Source organism: Caretta caretta, chromosome 17 (assembly GCF_965140235.1).
Source record: "Caretta caretta isolate rCarCar2 chromosome 17, rCarCar1.hap1, whole genome shotgun sequence".
NCBI classification, from domain to species: Eukaryota; Metazoa; Chordata; order Testudines; family Cheloniidae; genus Caretta; species Caretta caretta.
Window position 1 is genome coordinate 23,285,533 of NC_134222.1, and position 21,853 is coordinate 23,307,385.

The 21,853-nt window shown below is 47.2% G+C and overlaps 1 protein-coding gene across 1 annotated transcript in view; it reads left to right on the top strand.

Annotated features, from left to right (window-relative positions):
* LOC125624086 (myeloperoxidase) overlaps positions 1-21,853 on the top strand; it is a 58,982-nt gene that overhangs the window by 8,091 nt on the left and 29,038 nt on the right. The window contains exons 2-6 of the mRNA XM_048824433.2: positions 4,443-4,618; positions 6,834-6,957; positions 12,801-12,930; positions 15,447-15,650; positions 17,976-18,291. Coding sequence (XP_048680390.2) covers positions 4,443-4,618; positions 6,834-6,957; positions 12,801-12,930; positions 15,447-15,650; positions 17,976-18,291 — 950 coding nt within the window. The remainder of the gene's footprint in view (positions 1-4,442; positions 4,619-6,833; positions 6,958-12,800; positions 12,931-15,446; positions 15,651-17,975; positions 18,292-21,853) is intronic.

Consider the following 21,853-nt stretch of genomic DNA (forward strand, 5'->3'; position numbering starts at 1 on the left):
CTCTTAGTGAAAAAGTTTTTCCTAATATCCAATCTAAACCTCCCCCACTGCAGCTTGAGACCATTACTCCTCGTTCTGTCATCTGATACCATTGAGAACAGTCTAGAGCCATCCTCTTTGGAACCCCCTTTCAGGTAGTTGAAAGCAGCTATCAAATCCCCCCTCATTCTTCTCTTCTGCAGGCTAAACAATCCCAGCTCCCTCAGCCTCTCCTCATAACTCATGTGTTCCAGACCCCTAATCATTTTTGTTGCCAGGGGACCTATAGATAGCAGCCATCTGCCATATCCCTTTAAATAAAGAGCATTGCTTCTACAATTTCCTGGGCCACTTCCCTGAAGCCCCAGTTCATCCTTATCTCAGGTCTTTGTCCTGACTGAGTCCCGGTAGCCAGCCCCGAATTCCTCCACATCCCCCTGGCCTCTGTCAGCACTGCTCTGTCCAGGGTCCTGTAACTGCCTCCACCAGCCAGGCACCATCCACACTCCCCCAGCTCCAGCAAGGAACTGATCTCACACTGGCCCTGCAGCTCTTCTTATACCAGCCTGCTGAGCCCTGAATGGCTGCTTCCCACACAGCTGCTCTCGGCAGCTTGGAGGACCTCTCTACTGTCTTTTTCTGGGGCAGGGTGTGGCAGGGCCACAAGGCCTCTGGACCTAGTCCACCCCGTCACATACCTCCCCCCTCAGACAAGACTGAGGTGGTGCTCTTGCGGATAATGTCTCTGCTTACCCAGTCCTTTGCCTCAGTTCTGCAGGGTCTTCTCCCAGCCAGACGTTTCTGTTTGAAGAGTTCCTTTGCCTGTGCCACCCTAGGCTCTCCCTCCTTGGCCTCTCTTACCCAGGAAGCTTTAGTAGCCCGTGCTCTGGTTTCTCAGTCCTGCTTCTAGGCCTCTCTGCCTGGAGAGATTTGGGAGTCTTTCACCCTAGTGGATCAGGATCTTCTCCCTCAGGCCTATCTACCTGGAGAGCTATTTATGGTAATGTGACAGATTTCCTTCAGGGTGCCACCTGGACCTGGGGTACCACTGAGCCTGCCTGACCCACCAGCCTGAGCTCCCTTTACACTGTACTGCTGTGACAGGCCCTTAAGGCTTGCTGGTTTTATTCTAGATCCAGCTTCTGTTGCTGGTTTTCCTTCGGTGTTCTGCTCAAGGAGAGGGTTTCTTTCTCCTGCTCCTGTACCTCCATTTCCATACTTTCCCGTTGGTCTCTATAGTAGGCAGAACATTACCTTTCCAGAACACGCAGATGCCCAACATCTTGTCTGTCTGTCTTTTAGGCTGGAGACTTCTTCCTCCAGGTCTCGGTTCATCTCACCTCCTTCACAGGGCTCCTGCCCATCATCCCCCGTGTACCCAGTGTTTCATCCCCTAGGCAGACACACTTTGCTTTCCTTGGCCAACTCTACATTCAGCCACCAGTGTCAGCTTCACCTTCTCAAGGTTGGCCATCTCCTGCTTGGTCTGTCCCAGCTGTTTGGCCAGCTCTTTCACCACTTGAAAACATGTCCATTTCATTCCCTGCATCTGGGTCTCACTAGACTTCATCCTGTTATTTAGTTTATGCCAGACAGCATTTATCTTGTTCTGCAGGTTTTAGGGGTGCCTGGTGCCCAACCAAGAGTCCTGGCTATCAGTCATTTTCTGAGCTCCCAGGCCTTGTGAAATAGATTTCCTTCTGTCTCCAACACCTCCCGTCAGGGAACCCTGCTATCCCTCAGGGCCTCTCATTGGGCTCTTCTCCACCAGAGTTATTTCAGGCCCTGGTCCTGTGACACATTAGATAGATTCCCCATGTTCTCTTTCCTCAGGATGGAGACTGAGTCTTGCCCTCAGCAGAAGAGTTGTTCAAGCCCCCCAGACTGCTTTCCCATTTCTACTCTGTGGGCCCAGTCCCGCTTCCTTGTCTAGCCCAGTTTTGCCAGTTACCGGGAGGCCTAGGTCTATGATAATACTAGTACTGCTTTCCAGAGTTCAAGTTTTTCTCAAGGCAAACTACCTTCTTATGTGGCCCATTTTCCCACAACGGAAACAAATTGCCCCTGGGGCAGCCTCCCAAGCACTAAACTAAGTTATGATGGTCCCCTGTTCTACCTTCACTATAGCCTGGGCCTCCCCCATTCCTGGCCAGGTGTCTTGGTCAGCCTGGCCTTCACTGGTCTAGGTGGCCCTCAAGGCAACTTGGCTGGCCTTACAACCATGGCTTGGATCAGGGTGAAACCATTTTGCCTGACCCACTTGCCCATAATACCTGCAGCACCATGGTGAAGCATTATGGCTTTTTCCTTTGTGGCATCTATGACGGCTGGTCCTGAGTGGACACTGTCATGGTTGACGGGCTCCCTGCCAAGCCTGAGATTGGTGATCCTGGAGTTGCTGCTGCTGGGCAGCTTGCTGGAGCTTTGTAGCTCCTGCTGCTGCTGGCCTAGAACTCTTATTAGAAGAGCTCCTTGCTCCCCTTGCTTGCAAAGGCTAGTTCAAATATCCCATTTCTGGTACCATAGGTAATGGGATGCTTCCAATTCTCATGAATGCCCCGTCTCTGCGTGTCCCTGCTCTCTCTTTCTTTGTTTGTGGTGGATCTTTGGTGACTTAGCCCTCCGGCTGAGTCACGCAGTCTGTATGTGAGATAAAAATCAACCCCCTTCTGGGTTAGGCCCCCTGTTGGATGTATATTTCAGCACCCTCTGTAAGGTCTCTCGATCTGCAGCCCGACCTTTGGGCTCGCTCCTCAATCAATCCAGAAGGCCTATCACAGTACCCTGGTTCTAACTGTCTCAGTCCCTTCTGGGCTCTCTGAAATTGTCCCTGCTCTTCTAGTAGTCTTGACCCTGGCGTGGGTCCTTGTGCCCCAGGGCTTCCTCCCTGGAGGCTCTTTGCCTCTCTGGGCCTTTCTGGCCCCAGATCTTCAGCTAGGCCACTTATAGAGTTCAGTTCCCCTTCTGGGGTGTATCAGAGTCCATGCCAATTTCCCAGGGGCTGGTGGGAGCGACCTGGGCCCCCTCTACTATGGGTCTCAGCCCAGCGACCCTAACGATAGCATATATATATATGACCCTAACGATAGCCTCCGTCCACCGTGCTAAACTCTGTTGCTGCTATAGTTCCCCGGGCCACTTCCCCGCAGCCCCAATTCATCCTTCCCCCAATTCATCTCTGTCCCAGCTTTCCCTATCTCATTGGTACCTACACATACCACGACCACTGGCTCCTCCCCAGCACTACCTATAAGGCTATCTAGAGGTCTCATGAGATCCACTCCCTTCACTACACTAGCAGGCAATTCACAAACCCAACCACTTCATATAAATTAGCATGATTCTGTATAAGAAGAAGCATAAAACAAAGTTGAATTGTTTACAGAAATTAGCCAAGCAGGGGTTACAGACTGGAAGGACCTAGACAAATTGGAGGATTGGGCCAAAAGAAATCTGATGAGGTTCAATAAGGATAAGTGCAGGGTCCTGCACTTAGGACGGAAGAACCCAATGCACAGCTACAGACTAGGGACCGAATGGCTAGGCAGCAGTTCTGCGGAAAAGGACCTAGGGGTGACAGTGGACGAGAAGCTGGATATGAGTCAGCAGTGTGCCCTTGTTGCCAAGAAGGCCAATGGCATTTTGGGATGTATAAGTAGGGGCATAGCGAGCAGATCGAGGGACGTGATCGTTCCCCTCTATTTGACATTGGTGAGGCCTCATCTGGAGTACTGTGTCCAGTTTTGGGCCCCACACTTCAAGAAGGATGTGGATAAATTGGAGAGAGTCCAGCGAAGGGCAACAAAAATGATTAGGGGTCTGGAACACATGAGTTATGAGGAGAGGCTGAGGGAGCTGGGATTGTTTAGCCTGCAGAAGAGAAGAATGAGGGGGGATTTGATAGCTGTTTTCAACTACCTGAAAGGGGGTTCCAAAGAGGATGGCTCTAGACTGTTCTCAATGGTATCAGATGACAGAACGAGGAGTAATGGTCTCAAGTTACAGTGGGGGAGGTTTAGATTGGATATTAGGAAAAACTTTTTCACTAGGAGGGTGGTGAAACACTGGAATGCGTTACCTAGGGAGGTGGTAGAATCTCCTTCCTTAGAGGTTTTTAAGGTCAGGCTTGACAAAGCCCTGGCTGGGATGATTTAACTGGGAATTGGTCCTGCTTTGAGCAGGGGGTTGGACTAGATGACCTTCTGGGGTCCCTTCCAACCCTTATATTCTATGATTCTATGATTCTATGAATGGTGTGTCCCTTGCAGCGATGACCTGGGAACCCTGAGGCTGCTGGTCAGAGTGCAGGAAAGGTCAGCGTGGAGCTGGCTGCTGCAGCTCTGCTCCTCAGTTGTTTTGGGCCTGGACTTAATTCCCACATACCAGTGCAGGTCTCATTTTAGAGGGCTGGGCTGTGGACAGCAGTGACTGGTGCACCACTTTGGGGGTCCTTTTTTTTCCAGAGCAAAAGAGACCATAGGGGAAATGGATGTCAGCCCCTCAGACTTCCTGAAACATTTAAAGGAGCCAGTGGCAGGAACCAGGTCTGCAATCCGGGCTGCCGATTACATGGAAACCACCCTGAGCCTCCTGAAGAAGAAGCTGCTTCGGATCGTGAAAGGAAAGTTTAATATCACAGGTATTGTGCACATAAGACTGTAAATGGCTAATTAGCAGGAAACCTGTCAATGTGTAACATGCATGACTTTTGGAAGACACGTTTGAACAAGCTAGAAGTAGTAACAAGGAAGTCCTATAAGAACTAGCTTCTCAGCTAGTACCTGTAAACAAGCTTAGAGCTTGGCACAGCAGAAAAAAAGCATAACAAACTTAGACTGCTGTGTGGAAGGGGAAACTGAGGCACCCCACCTTGTGGCATTGGTGGCTAAATGCCAAGACACCTACACTCAAAGATATTAATAGCTACATTGTGTTAACAATGCTGTACACTAAAAGGCTTTCAGGCAACTTGGAAAAAGAAACCCAGGACTTTGTAAAAGCATCTGTGAATAACAAAAAATTTTGGTAATACTGGGAAGTTAGACAACCAAGACCTAAAGAGGATTTTAGGCACATTATCTTTGCATTAGTCAGTGACCAACCCTCAAGGGGAGGTGGGGAAGGTGTGACCCTATGTCCCATATTCTTCATAGAGATATTTTTATGATATGAATATGACATAACTAAAATGTGTTCTATGCAAGATGGGACATGTGAGGTATCATTGGAAAGGTTATAATTTACTGAATATGATTATCCTATTTGTATACATGTATCATTTCTATATCTGAAGTTAGGAATATGGACTACGTATCAAATACAAAAGTGTTTTCACCTGGGGACTGCCCACCAAACAAAATGCAATCAGTCTGGCTGGTTAGCCAATGGGCCATTAGGGAGAACAATAGGACTTTGAAGATGCTAATCTCCCACCTTCCTGGGAAGTCTTCTGGAGGATTTATGGCTGCTTTGACACGGCAGGGTCATGTTAGCATGTCACCTGGTACTGGACTCCATCTTGGACTGCTAGTATTTTTCCACAAAGAGGGTGGGGATCAAACTGGGAAACGAAGGATTCCTGCCATATGTAAATCCTATTTAAGGCAGGGAAATGAGTTAATCAGGGTTGGTTCTTCACTGAATCCCTGTCCAAGATGGCTGCTGAAAACATCTACAATTGAATTGGGAAAGAAAGGACTGGACCCAGGCTAGAAGGTCTCTGGTCTGTGAAAGTAATATCTGGCATTCTAAGATGCCAAACAAGAGCAGTTTGTCTTCAAGAATCTCTGAAACCTGCTTAAAAAAACATTTAGGGTGAGAAATTACTACTTGTAGCCAGTTTCTTTAGTGTATTAAGTTTAGTTTGTGTATTGGCTTTATTTGCTCAGTAATCTATAAGGGATAGCAAACAGATCAAAGCAATCACTTAAAATCTGTCCTTTGTAGTTAATAAACTTGTTTTGTTTTCTTTAAACCAGTTTGTGCAATCCATAACTGGGGGGCAAAAAGCTGTACATATCTGCCTTCACACTGAGGGGGGGGGCGATTTTCATGAGCTTACTCTGTACAGATTTCTGTGCAGTGCAAGACAATACAATGTTGGGTTTACACTCCAGAGGGGGTGTGCACTTGAGTGCCGGGCAATTCCTGAGCTGAGTCTTCCCACGCAGAGCTGATCTCAGTGTCTGTGTCTTTCTGAAGCTGGGTGTGGCTTTACCTGCATGTTGCTGGAGGAAGCTTGAGGGCCTGGCTCAGCAGGGCAGTGTAAGGGAACCCAGACTGGTGGAACTGGCAGGCTCAGTGGTACCACAGTACATCAGGTGGCACTCCGGACGGGGGATAACCCATCACACCGGCCTCGCCTTCACCTCCTGCCCCATCCTGTAATTCTCCCATTGCTTTGTCCCTACCTAGTCCCCTTGACCTAGCCTCAAATTATGTCACCATAGCCATTGAAAATACCATACATTTTAAACCCCCCAAAAGGAACTTTATCTCATCAGTATTTGACTCAGGCAGGTGTACTAAATGTAGGGATTTTGTCATTAGCACTTTTGAATCAGTCCTGATACCTGTCCTCCACTTCAGATGCTCCAAAACTGCTGAGAGATGAAGGTTGCAAACAATATGATTCCTAGAACATGAAGTACTGAGTGAGTTCCTGAATGTGAAGCGGGCCTTTATTCTGCAGGAAAACTGGTGTACTCTGTTGGTATAAACTAGAAAGTGTTTTAAAATGAGATGCTATTTGTTTGTAGAGCTTTCCTGCTGAGGGAGCCATGAAATGGAACTATTGGAGACTGCTCCAGAAATTATGACAGAAATGACATCACTCTGATTGGCTTCTCTTGCAGATGTACTAAGTAGGAAGCAGAAGGAAATTATTTCCAAGGCAACTGGTTGCGACTATCAGATTCGTTCCATTAGGTGCCCGAGGAGTAGCATTTACCGGACCATTACTGGAGAATGCAACAACAGGTAAAGCATTGATTTTTTTCATGTGTAATAGAGGGTCTTCAGTGTATATAGTGTCCAGTATAGACACATGAATGTTATCGGTATAACACCATTCCAGCAAGCAGAAACAATTGTATTAGTAGTTATTTGTATTGTGTTAACACGGAGGGATCCAAGAGAGGTGCTGTACAAACACATAACAAAGAGACTTTAACCTGGAGGAGTGTAGCAGGCTTTGCTCAGGGGCCTATTGGTCAAACTGTGGACAGTCTCTCCAAGACTTGAGGCTGGTCTTCCAGGCAGCCCTGGGGCCCAGCAGCCAAGCCACCATTCATCTCCCCCTCCCCGGCCCTGGAATCCTCCGATATCTCTCAGGAGGCCAGGGGAAGAGGGAAGGATAGGGGGATCTGGGCCCTTCCTCTCCACCGAATCCCAGTGCAGGGCCCAACGGAGAGAGGCGAGGAATGGTTCTGACTGCCATTCTGGATCAGCCTTCCCTGTATCACTTCCTACATTCTTGTTTCCCTTCAGTTTGGGGCATGGCCCAGCCTTCTGCTTCCACAGTGTTGGTAATTCTGGGCTTCAGCTGTGGGTGGGCAGGGATGCTTCCTAGCTCACCCTTGGAATCCTGTTGTCCCCTCTTAGTCAGGGGAAAGGGGATCCCAGCCAGTCCCTGTCCTTCCCCTGTAGATTGCTCTGCCTCAGTGGCTGCAGCTTGTCTGACTTCTTCTAGTCAGTGTCTCCTAGTTCTAGTCAGTTCTGCGGAAAAGGACCTAGGGGTGACAGTGGACGAGAAGCTGGATATGAGTCAGCAGTGTGCCCTTGTTGCCAAGAAGGCCAATGGCATTTTGGGATGTATAAGTAGGGGCATAGCGAGCAGATCGAGGGACGTGATCGTTCCCCTCTATTCGACATTGGTGAGGCCTCATCTGGAGTACTGTGTCCAGTTTTGGGCCCCACACTACAAGAAGGATGTGGATAAATTGGAGAGAGTCCAGCGAAGGGCAACAAAAATGATTAGGGGTCTGGAACACATGAGTTATGAGGAGAGGCTGAGGGAGCTGGGATTGTTTAGCCTGCAGAAGAGAAGAATGAGGGGGGATTTGATAGCTGCTTTCAACTACGTGAAAGGGGGTTCCAAAGAGGATGGCTCTAGACTGTTCTCAATGGTATCAGATGACAGAACGAGGAGTAATGGTCTCAAGCTGCAGTGGGGGAGGTTTAGATTGGATATTAGGAAAAACTTTTTCACTAAGAGGGTGGTGAAACACTGGAATGCGTTACCTAGGGAGGTGGTAGAATCTCCTTCCTTAGAGGTTTTTAAGGTCAGGCTTGACAAAGCCCTGGCTGGGATGATTTAACTGGGAATTGGTCCTGCTTCGAGCAGGGGGTTGGACTAGATGACCTTCTGGGGTCCCTTCCAACCCTTATATTCTATGATTCTATGATTCCTGCACACACCCCTCTGGAGGGAGGGATAGCTCAATGGTTTGAGCATTGGCCTGCTAAACCCAGGGTTGTAAGTTCAATCCTCAAGGGGGCCATTTAGGGATCTGGGCAAAAATTGGCGATTGGCCCTGCTTTGAGCAGGGGGTTGGACTAGATGGTCTGCTGAGGTCCCTTCCAACACTGATATTCTATGATTCTCTGCCAGATCTCCCTTTTAAGCAGGTCTTCCATAGCAAGCATGCCTGATAGCTGCTGAGGAGCAGGGCTTTCTTGGACCAATACTGTTCCACCATTCTTTTTACCATGGTGTGAGGTCTGTAAACCCCATCACAAGGAGGTTTGGAATTTCTTTAAGTCAAAGGTGCAAAAATTATCTGGATTTTGCATTCCAAGCAAAGGGCAAAGCTTGTAGGGAAGAGATCCACACGTAACTCGATGAATAACCACCTCAAAGTGATACTAAAACTAAGATGACAGCATACAAGAAATCATAGAAATGTAGACCTGGAAGGGAGCTCAAGAGGTCATCGAGTACATCCCGTCTGTGCTGGGGCAGGGCCAAATAAACCTTGACCATCCCTGACAGGGGTTTGTCCAACTTGTTCTTAAACCCCCCCACTCATGGTGTGACAGGGTCCCCAGGGTGCAACCGGGACTGTGGGACCACTGAGCCCTCTGTCCCACCAACCTGGGGTATCCCTTTCACACTGTGATGCTGATGTCAAGCAAGAAACCTCTGACAGGTACCGCACTTACACAGACATCCACAGGCAGGGACACATCCAGCTGTATTACATGAATGATCTCCCAGCCACTCATGAACCATCTGTAGGGAGGCTCCAGCCAATTTCTCTCAGTTCCCCAGTCTTACACCCCAGAACTGTTCCATCTTGCAATAGTCAGAAGCCTGACCAGTGTAAGTTCATTATCCAGTTTGGCCCTCCCTCAGTGTGGAATGGATACACACTAGCCTTTGTAAACTGAGCTGCTCTGACTCTGTGGGTGCTCCAGGGCTGGAGCACACATGGGGGAAAAATGGTGGGTGCTGAGCACCCACCGGCAGCACCCCTATCAGCTCCCCCACCAGCGTCTCCCACCTGCTGGCAGCCCCGTGGATCAGCACCTCTCCCTCCCTCCCCACTCCTCCTGTCCACCGCAATCAGCTGTTTCACAATATGCAGGAAGCTGGGAAGGTGTGGGAGGAGTGAGGACACGGTGCGCTTGGGGGGGGGTGGCGGAACTGGGTGGGAAGAGGCAGGGTGTGGGTGGAGCAGGGGTGGGGCCTTGGGGGAAGAGGTGGAATGGGAGCAGGGCCTGGGGCAGAGGCGGGGCTTGGGCACCCCCTGGCCCTTTGGAAAGTCGGCACCTGTGGCTGAGATTTCCCAAGCACTTCAACCAAAACACATTGTTTTAGGTAAAATATAAACACATTTATTAAGTACAAAAATAGATTTTAAGTGATTATAAGTAGCAGGCATAGAGATCAGAGTTGGTTACTTAAGAAAGAAAAATAAATTTGCAGTCTAATTTCTAAAAACTAAGCGGGATTTGAATCAGTGTCTCACCCTGACAGATGATACAAGCAGGTTACAGATCCTCCATACATAAACTGGTAATATATTTTATTGGACCCACATGGCTACAACACTGCAAACAAAGGCAGATCATGTCAGACTAATCTGAAATCTCTCGTTGATAAAATGGATGATTTCTTTCATAAGGGAAATGCAGTAGATCTAATTTATCTGGACTTCAGTAAAATATTAGACACAGTACCACATGGGAAACTATTAACATAGATTTCAGAGTAGCAGCTGTGTTAGTCTGTATTCGCAAAAAGAAAAGGAGGACTTGTGGCACCTTAGAGACTAACAAATTTATCTGAGTATAAGCTTTCATGAGCTACAGCTCACTTCATTGGATGCATTCAGTGGAAAATACAGTGGGGAGATTTATATACATAGAAAGCATGAAACAATGGGTGTTACCATACACACTGTAACGAGAGTGATCACTTAAGGTGAGCTATTACCAGCAGGAGAGCGGGGCGGCAGGGGAACCTTTTGTAGGGATAACCAAGGTGGGCCATTTCCAGCAGTTGACAAGAATGTCTGAGGAACAGTGGGGGATGGGAGGGAATAAAAAAGGGGAAAGAGTTTTACTTTGTGGAATGACCCATCCACTCCAAGTCTCTATTCAAGCTTAAGTTAATTGTATCCATATTGCAAATTAATACCAATTCAGCAGTCTCTCGTTGGAGTTTGTTTTTGACATAGAGAAGATGGGGATTGGTACAGGAATTGAGAGGTGGGTAAGGAACTGGCTGAAAGGGAGATGACAATGGGTTGTGCTGAAAGGGAAACTATAAGTCTGGAGGGAGGTTGCCAGTGGAGTTCCTCAAGGATCAACCTTGGGAATGAGCTTATTCAATATTTTCATTAATGACCTTGACACAAAAAAGTAGAAGTGCCTGCAGTTTTGTGTATTGTAAAAATACACCAATCTATGGTCCTTTCAGGTACACGGTTAATGGTGACATGTTCACTTTAGGTGTATTACATGATTTCAGTGGGAGTTAGGGTCCAGATTTTCAAAGGATTTAGGTGCCTAATTATGCAGATAGATGTCCAGTGGGGCACCTAAATCCTGTTGGGTGCTCTAAACCTCTGGCTTCTAGAGCTGTGGGGGAGGTGAGCAGGAAGAGCATAGGGCAGTGGTGGGCAACCTGTGGCCCATGGGCTCCATGTGGTCTGTCATAAATATAAAGGGAAGGGTAAACCCCTTTAAAATCCCTCCTGGCCAGAGGAAAACTCCTCTCACCTGTAAAGGGTTAAGAAGCTAAAGGTAACCTCGCTGGCACCTGACCAAAATGACCAATGAGGAGACAAGATACTTTCAAAAGCTGAGAGGAGGGAGAGAAACAAGGGGTCTGTGTCTGTCTGTATGCTGCTTTTGCCGGGGATAGGACAGGAATGGAGTCTTAGAACTTTAGTAAGTAATCTAGCTAGGTACGTGTTAGATTATGATTTCTTTAAATGGCTGAGAAAAGAACTGTGCTGAATAGAATGACTATTCCTGTCTGTGTGTCCTTTTTGTAACTTAAGGTTTTGCCTAGAGGGATTCTCTATGTTTTGAATCTAATTACCGTGTAAGGTATCTACCATCCTGATTTTACAGAGGTGATTTCTTTACTTCTATTAAAAGTCTTCTTGTAAGAAAACTGAATGCTTTTTCATTGTTCTCAGATCCAAGGGTTTGGGTCTGTGGTCACCTATGCAAATTTGTGCGGATTTTTACCAAACCTTCCCCAGGAAGTTGGGTGCAAGGGTTGGGAGGATTTTGGGGGGAAAGACGTGTCCAAACTACGTTTCCCAGTAAACTCAGTTAGAGTTTGGTGGTGGCAGTGGAGATCCAGGGACAAAGGATAAAATTAATATGTACCTTGGAGAAGTTTTAACCTAATCTGGTGAAAGTAAGCTTAGGAGGTTTTCATGCAAGTCCCCACATCTGTACCCTAGAGTTCAGAGTGGGGGAGGAACCTTGACATGGCCCATCAAGGTAATCCACTGGCAGGCCACCAGACAGTTTGTTTACATTTGCATGGCCGCCTGCAGCTCCCAGTGGCTGTGGTTTGCTGTTCCCGGCCAATTGGAGCTGCAGGAACGTGCTGGCTGCTGCTTCCCGCAGCTCCTATTGGCCAGGAATGGCAAACTGTGGCCACTGGGAGCTGCGAGCAGGCATGCAAATGTAAACAAACTGTCTGGCGGCCTGCCAGCGGATTACCCTGATGGTCCGCATGTGGCCTGTGGGCCGCAGGTTGCCCACCACTGGCATAGGGGCTCTTTGCCTCACCTGCAGCAAGGCTGGAAGGCTCTTGTCAATTTCACAGGCAGCCAGAAAGCCAAAAAATTGCCTTTCAGCTCTCCCAAAAGAGAAAGTTTCTTTAAATCCCTTCCCTTGAAAAAAATCATGTTTTTGATATTTTGTCTTGGCTTGGGATGAAAACGTTTCTAAAAACACACATTTTTCCATGGGAATGGATTCCCATTTTTGGATTAGCTCTCGTTGTGAGCACAGGTATATTGAGGGTTGTGAGGCACTCATACTGCCGTGATGGAGACCATATAAGTAGCTTAGGTTTAAATTCTGAATTACAAATGTGAGTATAACAACAACATGAGGATTCGTCCTTTTACCTCAGTATTAACCACAGCCTGCGCTAAGAGACTTTGAGTCTTTGCCTCGGAGGGTTGTCTGTCCACAATATAGCTGTTGCCTCTGAACCCGAAAACGATTCCTTTCTATCGTTCGAGCAATTCAACTTAGGTTCCCGGGAGAAAAAGAAATTCTGCTTCTCTGCAGGGCGTGTCCTTTCTGAAATAGTTTACTTGTTTGTTTTCTTCCCAATGTTCCAGGAAGCATTCTTATTTTGGAGCTTCCAATCACGGATATGCCCGATGGCTCCCGGCGGAGTATGAGGATGGAGTGTCTCTTCCCAGAGGGTTAACTGAAGGAAAACTTTACAATGGATTTCCGCTCCCACTGGTACGAGCCTGTGAGGTCGTTTGATTCCTTGTTTAATTAATGACTCCCATATTTCAGACCTGTCCATGGCTGGGGGAAGTGCTCCCTGGGCAGAGGCCCAGGCCAGGCTACTGCCCCATTTAAGTCTATTCTGAGGGCACAGGTGAGGTTTAAGCAGTACATATGTCTTGTGCTGGGCTGTGTTGCTTCGAGCGCTCCACACACCTTCATACCTTGGCAGGTGCTGCATGTGCAGGGAATTCATGCACACCGAATAGCATTCCTGTTACCCTCCTGTGGAGAAGAAAGCGCTCATTGGATCAACGTTTTCCGGGGGTTGCTCAACCCCAGCTTTTCCCCAGGCCCCATCCCAAGTCCACCCCTTCCCCCAAGGCCCCATCCTGTCTCTTCCCGCCCCTTCCGCCCCTCCCCTGAGCTCCCCACCCTCACTCTGCTCCCTCCCCCCAGCACCTCCTGCATGCCGTTGAAGAGCTGGTTGTGGGGGATGGGAGGTGCTGGGGGGTGGGGGAGGAGCCGCCATGAATGAGTGCTGAGCACCCACTGTTTTTTTCTGGAGGGTGCTCCAGCCCTGGAGCATCCATAGAGTCGGCACGTGGGCTTGCACTCTGCATGGGGTGAATTTCACCCCAAATGGATATGCCAGTTCTGTGCCCCGGGCATTGGTGTCTGTAAGGTGGGGTTACTCCTGCATCTCCACCTTCCTAACGTGCTTTGAGACCCATTGAGGCCTGAGAACGGTGTCAATGCATTGCATCACTAGCAAGCATTCTCATTCTCTCATTCAAACAGTTTATGTCCTTGCTTTCATACTCAGAGATCCTGGGTTCAAACCCTTCAGACTCCCTGACATTCTACTTCTGTCAAGCAAATAACCCACTGGCAACATGTGTGTCATGCCCAGTCCAGAAGTCCGTCCACATAGAGGACCTGAGGAAGGACTCTGTGTAGCTTGAAAGCTTGTCTCACTCACCAACTGACGGTCTAATAAGACATTCCCTCACCCACCTTGTCTCTCATAGCCTGGGACTGACACGGCTACAACAACACTGCATACACACAGAGGACAATAGCCTACTACCGCTCTAAGCTAAAGGAGCAACTCCTTCAGCTGAAGAATAAGAGATCTATGTTCAAACCCTGCTGCTAACCCAAGCTCCTGGGTTACTACAGCTGCACATGATGGAATTTTGTTTCTTCAGGGTCTTTAAATTCTAGGAAACTCTATACCAGAAAATATTGTTAAAAGAAGGTTGCAAAGTTGAGCCCTCAAAAGTGAGGGAATGCCAGAATCACAGTCGCCAGCTTCTTTCACGCCCCAGTGGTGCTCAACCCACCACTCTGCTCCACCCAAGGCCCTGCCCACACCCCACCTCTTTCTGCCCCCACTCCACTCCTGTCCCACCTCTTCCTGCCCAGTTCCAGCCCATCCCCTGAGTGTGCCCTGTCCCCACTCCCCCCACCTCAGGGTCTCCTGTAAGCCATGAAATAGCTGATCGTGGAGTGCGGGAGGTGCTGGGAGGGAGGAGAAAGAGTTGATCCAGGCTTCTGGTGGATGGGAGGCGCTGAGGGGAAGTGGGGGGAGCTGATTGGAGCACCCATGGAGTCGGTGCCTATGGCCAGAATGAACCCAGCACTCCCACTCCTTCTGGGTCATCCAGCTTGCACTCTCTCCCACTGCTCTGACCCTCAGCTCTGTGGAGAAGTCAAGGGGAGAGCATCCACAGTACCACAATGGCAGAAGCGCTTCCCTTCCTCACAGGGGGGAGAGATCTGTTCACAAAGGGTGTCTTTCATGTGCAGATGGGGGTGATGATCTCAGTCTGGTGTCAACACACGTGACTGAATACACGCAGGGAGCAGATTGGTTGAGTAAGGAAGTTCCATTTTAAGAGTCACTGTTCAGAGTAAAACCAGACTGTAACGCTTTCCTCCTCTTCCTCCTCACCATCATGGTGTACTGTGGTTGTGCCTAGGACCCCAGTCATCAGTCAGAACCCCATTGTGCTAGGCACTGTGCAAACAGAACAAACATCTTCCAATCTAAATATAAGACGAGGCAAAAGGTGGACACAGACAGACAGATGGGGAGCACAATGCAACATCACAGGGCAGCATGATGGATAGGGTCTCGGCTCACCAGCTGCCTAAACACTACCTAGTTTTTTGTAGACATGATGGCAAAGGAGAGTTTGAAGAGGGGTTTTGACGGAGGACAGTGAAGTGGCTTTGCAGGTGTTTTACAGGGAGCTTCTCCCAGTTGCTGAATGGCAGCAAGGGAGAAAGCACAAAGCTGCTTCTTTAAAGATTCCAGTGGATGATGAAGGCTGCATCATTGGCAGTTCATTGAACTTCATCACTGATGTTCAGAAATTGACTTTCAGCATAACAAAGTGTTGTGTCTGATACTTTCCTGAGGTCTGTAGCAGGCTACCCCTAAAGTTACAGCACTTCCCCTATGGAGCTAAACACGTTCACTGTGTCTCAATCATAAATGGTTTTGTTTTGATTCTGTGCAGGTTCGAAAAGTGTCAAATGAAATAATTCACACAGCCAATGAGAATGTCACTGAAGACCAGGAGCGCTCTCTCATCTTCATGCAGTGGGGTCAGTGGGTTGATCACGATTTGGACTTAGCCCCTTTCACTACTACAAAAATCAACAATAAAGAAGTTCATTGTGAGACCAGTTGCACCTTTGAGCCACCTTGCTTCCCAATTAAGGTACAACTACAACCTTGAGTCTTTTCCTCCCTTGCAGGAGCAGCCCCTGGACTCTAAGACTAGAATAGTCTTTAAAAAAAGTCAGAAAAACTTTATGGTGAAAAAATAGAGAGATCAAAGATGTGAATTCTTCAAAGAGCCTAAAGCACCTAGCACACTGTATATTACAAGGGGAGTTGGTAGTAAGCAGGGGTTCTGGAACATTTTATATAGTGGGGGTGCTGAAAGCCATTAAACCAAACTGTAAAGCCTGTATATAACGGAATCCATTTCAAGCCAGTTCATGAAGCAGCACCCCTAGTTCCAACACCTATGGTAGTAACCTCTATATTTAGGTTGCCTAGCACATTCTTGTCCATGGGGATTGGTGTCCAAACCTGGCAGTACAGCCTAGTGGGAAGATTCTGCAGTCACGACAGGCCAGTGGCGAGAGTCTGCGGGGTGTGAGGTAGGGGAACCTGGGCCCTCCCTGCTCCATCGGAGGCCCTGTGACTGGCAGGTCAGATACACAGCCTGGGGCAGACCCCCCCAAGCCTGCTCCCTGGGTCACTTCCTACCCCAGCCTCTGCCCTTCCAAAGTCACAGCAGAGTCTGCTTATGGACTCACCGAATAAGGTTTCTCCCTGGCAGTGATCCAAAGATTCTTCTCCGGTCTCCCCAGGGCCCTCCAGCAGCTCAGGGGATGGGTCTGGTCCAAGTGGTGGGAGCTCCTGTAGCCTGCTCCCTTGCTTTATCTACCCTGACACAACTGGGCTGCTCCCTTTTGAGCTCTGCTTCCATTGTGAGCAGGCCCCGCAGGTGCAGCTGGCCTGGGCCTTCTGGGCTACTCATTAACCCTTGGTTCCCCAGTATGGGGCATGCACACCCCGTCACAATTCCATCATAAAATACTCTTGCAAGCTTTTCTGGGATGATCTACTAGCTCCACTGTCTGCAGCTGGCTTTTGAAATTTGGCTCAGCGAAAGCCCTGGAGCCAGAGAAGTGCCCGTTCATTGCCCTGTGTAATTCTGTTCACGTTTTGCTGAGAGACAACAAATAGTTGAAAAAATGGCCATTTCCCCTCTCTCGCTTTCATTCTTCAGAAACATGTTGGTACCCTGCTGAAAAACTAACTGAACAGCCCATTCGAAGGCGGGGCCCACACTGCTGCCAAAGAAACAGTAGCCACCGCACTGCGAATGTCTATCAGCTGAAAAAGGGCATTGTGGGGAGAGATAGACTGGGATGCTGCACCCACCACCTTCCCCAAGCCAAAGAAGACAGGGAATTACTTGCACAAAAACTACATTAAAGGAACACTATTTAGACTGCAAAGTCAAGCAATCCAAAGTTTAAAAATACCAGAATTCAGGTTGTCCATGCAGCCTTTACTCTGTCCGCTGGCACATAGTGATCATGCTACAGTCTTTCATTATGTGATAAAATACTATTTTTTCTAGGATTCGTTTAGTGCACAGAATGGACACACAAAAGCAGAGTTAAGAGCAGCCATAAAATTTGTAATTTCCTAACTTTTGAGTGCTTAACTTTGTGATCTAAATAATATTCTTTAAACATAGTTGGGTTTTTTGTTTAATTGGGTTGTTTGAGAGTAGGGTTGTATAGTAATATTTTTATAAATCAGGAAAAGAACTCGGGCATCACTGTGGACATTTCAATGAAAACCTCTGCTCCATATGCAGCTGTGGTCAAAAAAGGAAACATGATGTTATGATGCATAAAGAATGGGATGGAGAAAATGACAGAAAAAAATATAAGTATATAAATCAATAGACTTTGGAACTTACTGATACTAGATGATGAATGTAGCAAGATACAAAGAGGGATATGCATAACAAGAGCATCCAGATTTACAATAGTTAATGCTAATAAAATTTTTGACAAGGTTCTAAAAATCCTACTTCAGATTTTAAACTGATCTTTTACTGTTAGGGATTAGAATGAGACCTTCATGGGGGCAGATTATTTTATGACTGCCTACTGCAGGGTTCATGGCACCTTGCTCTGAATCATCTGCTATTGAACACTGTCAGAGACAGGACATTAGATTAGATGTACCATTGGTCTGGTCCAATCTGTGAATTCCCCTGTTGCTATTTTCATACATAATAAGAATAGATAATGCATTTGGAACATTTGTAGATTCATATGTTCGAAGGCCAGGGGGTATTGTGATCATCTAGTCTGACCTCCTATATAACATAGGCCATAGATCTTCCCTAGAATAATTCCGTTTGAACTAGGGAATATCTTTTTAAAAAATCCAAACTTTATTAACACCTCGACACTTTAAATTGGGAGTAACTCTCTTTTGTTTTCTACAGATTCCCCCTCATGATCCACGAATTAAGAACCCAAATACTTGTATGCCATTTGTCCGTACAGCTCCAGTGTGCAATGCCAGAACATTTGTGCGAGAGCAGATCAATGCAATCACCTCATTTCTGGATGCCAGCATGGTGTATGGCAGTGAAGTACCTTTAGCTAAGAGTCTTAGGAATCAGACAAACCAGCTTGGTTTGATGGCACTGAACCAGAACTTTACGGATGCAGGGTTGGGATTACTGCCCTTTGAGAACAAATCCCAAAGCCTCTGTTTATTCACAAACAAGATCATGAATATCCCCTGTTTTAAAGCAGGTAAGTCATGTGCCTGGAGAACAATTAATTTTCTGAAGTGAGCTGCAGAGAAACTTAGCAGTCCCTGAGACACACATAATGAGACATCAGAAACTATTGTGTAAAAGTATTGTGTAAGAAAAAATGGGGGGAACCATGAAAATGACAAAACTGAAAATGGAAATGTTTTAAGCCAAAAACATTATTTTCATTTTAAAATGTCATTACAAAACTAAATGAAAAGTTCTAGTCAAAAGAAAAATCCCCACAGAGAACTCATCATTTTTTCGTGAAAAAATTTCGAACGGTCATTTTCCCAAGAAAATTTTTGAGTTTTTCAATCAGTTTTTGTAATTTCCTAGTTTGTTTTTTTCAACAGACAAACAAAACAACTGTGACACCTCTTCTTGCGCATCATCAACAGCAGGGTTTGTTCCAGGGTCTAGAACCTTTTGTACTTCAGCATAGACTAGTACCAGTGACATGGAAGAGCGACTGCACTATGTGGAAGCAATAGTAAGCCATTTTTCTCTAAAACAATGGACTAGATATGCAGAAACAGTCTACTTTACTCATGCTCATAGGTTTGGCAAATTCTTTCTAAGAAGTAATGTGGCTAAGAGGATGAGACTCGAGTGGATGAGAAACCTGGGTTCTGTTCCCAGCTCTGTGAGGATGATGTTATGAAACCTCTGTTCCTTCTTCTGTGAAAGGGGAAGTCTGACACCTGAGTCCTTGTTTAGTAGTAAGAATTATGAAGTGCATAAAATTATTAATGCCGGTTAATAGGAGAAGTGAGGTTAGAATCTATGGTGGTAGGCAAAGGTACCTATCCCTCAGCTGAAGGATTAGAGGGAAGAAGAGATCACCTTGGAGCTTCAAGGCTGCATATCTGCTTTAAGAATGGCCATACTGGGTCAAACCAAAGGTCCATCTAGCCCAGTATCTTGTCTTCCAACAGTGGCCAACACCAGGTGTCCCAGAGGGAATGAACAGAACAGGTAATCATCAAGTGATCCATCCCCTGTTGCCATTTCCACCTTCTGGCAAACAGAGGCTAGGGACACCATCCCTGCACATCCTGGCTAATAGCCATTGAAGGACCTATCCTCCATGAATTTATCTAGTTCTTTTTTTAATCCTCTTATAGTCTTGGACTTCACAACATCCTCTGGCAAGGAGTTCCACAGGTTGACTGTGCATTGTGTGAAAAAATACTTCCTTTCGTTTATTTTAAATCTGCTGCCTATTAATTTCATTTGGTGACCCCTAGTTCTTCTGTTATCAGAAGGAGTAAATAACACTTCCTTAATTACTTTTTCTACACCGTCATGATTTTATAGACCTCAATCATATCCCCCCTTATTCGTCTTTTTTCCAAGCTGAAAAGTCCCAGTCTTATTAATCTCTCCTGATATGGCAGCCGTTCCATACCCCTAATCATTTTTGTTGCTCTTTTCTGAACCTTTCTAATTCCAATATATCTTTTTTGAGAAGGGGCGGCCACATATGCATGCAGTATTCAAGATGTGGGCGTACCAGGGATTTATATAGAGGCAGTATGATATTTTCTGTCTTATTCGTGTGGCAAATTGCCGGCACTGCTATGATGGGTCTCGCGCTTTCTCTTCTTGGGGGACGTTCAGGGCACCGCTTCTTGCCCCTGAACTGGGGTATTAACTGCCCCACTAGTGTCCTAGAGGAGGGGAGTAGAGAGAGGCCTGCCCTCTACTCCGGGTCCCAGCCCAGGGGCCCTAGGGATAGCGGTAAACTGCTTGAACTAGCGGTTCCTTCCCCTGGGCTACTTCCCTCTCCTGCCCTTCAGCTTGTGGGGCTTGCTGCCCTCCCTCTGCACAAACCAGGTGTCCCTTTCATAGAATCATAGAATTATAGAATATCAGGGTTTGAAGAGACCTCAGGAGGTCATCTAGTCCAACCCCCTGCTCAAAGCAGGACCAATCCCCAACTAAATCATCCCAGCCAGGGCTTTGTCAAGCCTGACCTTAAAAACTTCTAAGGAAGGAGATTCCACCACCTCCCTCGGTAACGCATTCCAGTGTTTCACCACCCTCCTAGTGAAAAAGTTTTTCCTAATATCCAACCTAAACCTCCCCCATTGCAACTTGAGACCAATACTCCTTGTTCTGTCATCTGCTACCACTGAGAACAGTCTAGAGCCATCCTCTTTGGAACCCCCTTTCAGGTAGTTGAAAGCAGCTATCAAATCCCCCCTCATTCTTCTCTTCTGCAGACTAAACAATCCCAGTTCCCTCAGCCTCTCCTCATAAGTCATGTGTTCCAAACCCCTAATCATTTTTGTTGCCCTCCGCTGGACGTTTTCCAGTTTTTCCACATCCTTCTTGTAGGGTGGGGCCCAAAACTGGATACAGTACTCCAGATGAGGCCTCACCAATGTCGAATAGAGAGGAACGATCACGTCCCTCAATCTGCTGGCAATGCCCCTACTTATAAATCCCAAAATGCCATTGGCCTTCTTGGCAACAAGGGCACACTGTTGACTCATCCAGCTTCTCATCCACTGTAACCCCTTGATCCTTTTCTGCAGAACTGCTGCCTAGCCATTCGGTCCCTAGTCTGTAGCGGTGCATCGGATTCTTCCGTCCTAAGTGCAGGACTCTGCACTTTTCCTTGTTGAACCTCATCAGATTTCTTTTGGCTCAATCATCTAATTTGTCTAGGTCCCTCTGGATCCTATCCCTACACTCCAGCATATCTACCTCTCCTCCCAGTTTAGTGTCATCTGCAAACTTGCTGAGGGTGCAATCCACACCATCCTCCAGATCATTCATGAAGATATTGAACAAAACCGGCCCCAGGACCGACCCTTGGGGCACTCCACTTGACATGGACTGCCCACTAGACATGGAGCCGTTGATCACTACCCATTGAGCCCAACAAGCTAGCCAACTTTCTATCCACCTTATAGTCCATTCATCTAGCCCATACTTCTTTAACTTGCTGGCAAGAATACTGTGGGAGACAGTGTCAAAAGCTTTGCTAAAGTCAAGGAACAATACGTCCACTGCTTTCCTCTCATCCACAGAGCCAGTTATCTTGTCATAGAAGGCAATTAGATTAGTCAGGCATGACTTGCCCTTGGTGAATCCATGCTGACTGTTCCTGATCACTTTCCTCTCCTCTAAGTGCTTCAGAATTGTTTCCTTGAGGACCTGTTCCATGATTTTTCCAGAGACTGAGGTGAAGCTGACTGGCCTGAAGTTCCCAGGATCTTCCTTCTTCCCTTTTTTAAAGATGGGCACTACATGAGCCTTTTTCCAGTCATCCGGGACTTCCCCCGATTGCCATGAGTTTTCAAAGATAATGGCCAATGGCTGTGCAATCACATCCGCCAACTCCTTTAGCACTCTTGGATGCAGCGCATCCGGCCCCATGGACTTGTGCTCGTCCAGCTTTTCTAAATAGTCCCGAAACGCTTCTTTCTCAACAGAGGGCAGGTCACCTCCTCCCCATACTGTGCTGCCCAGTGCAGTAGCCTGGGAGCTGACCTTGTTCGTGAAGACAGAGGCAAAGAAAGCATTGAGTACATTAGCTTTTTCCACAT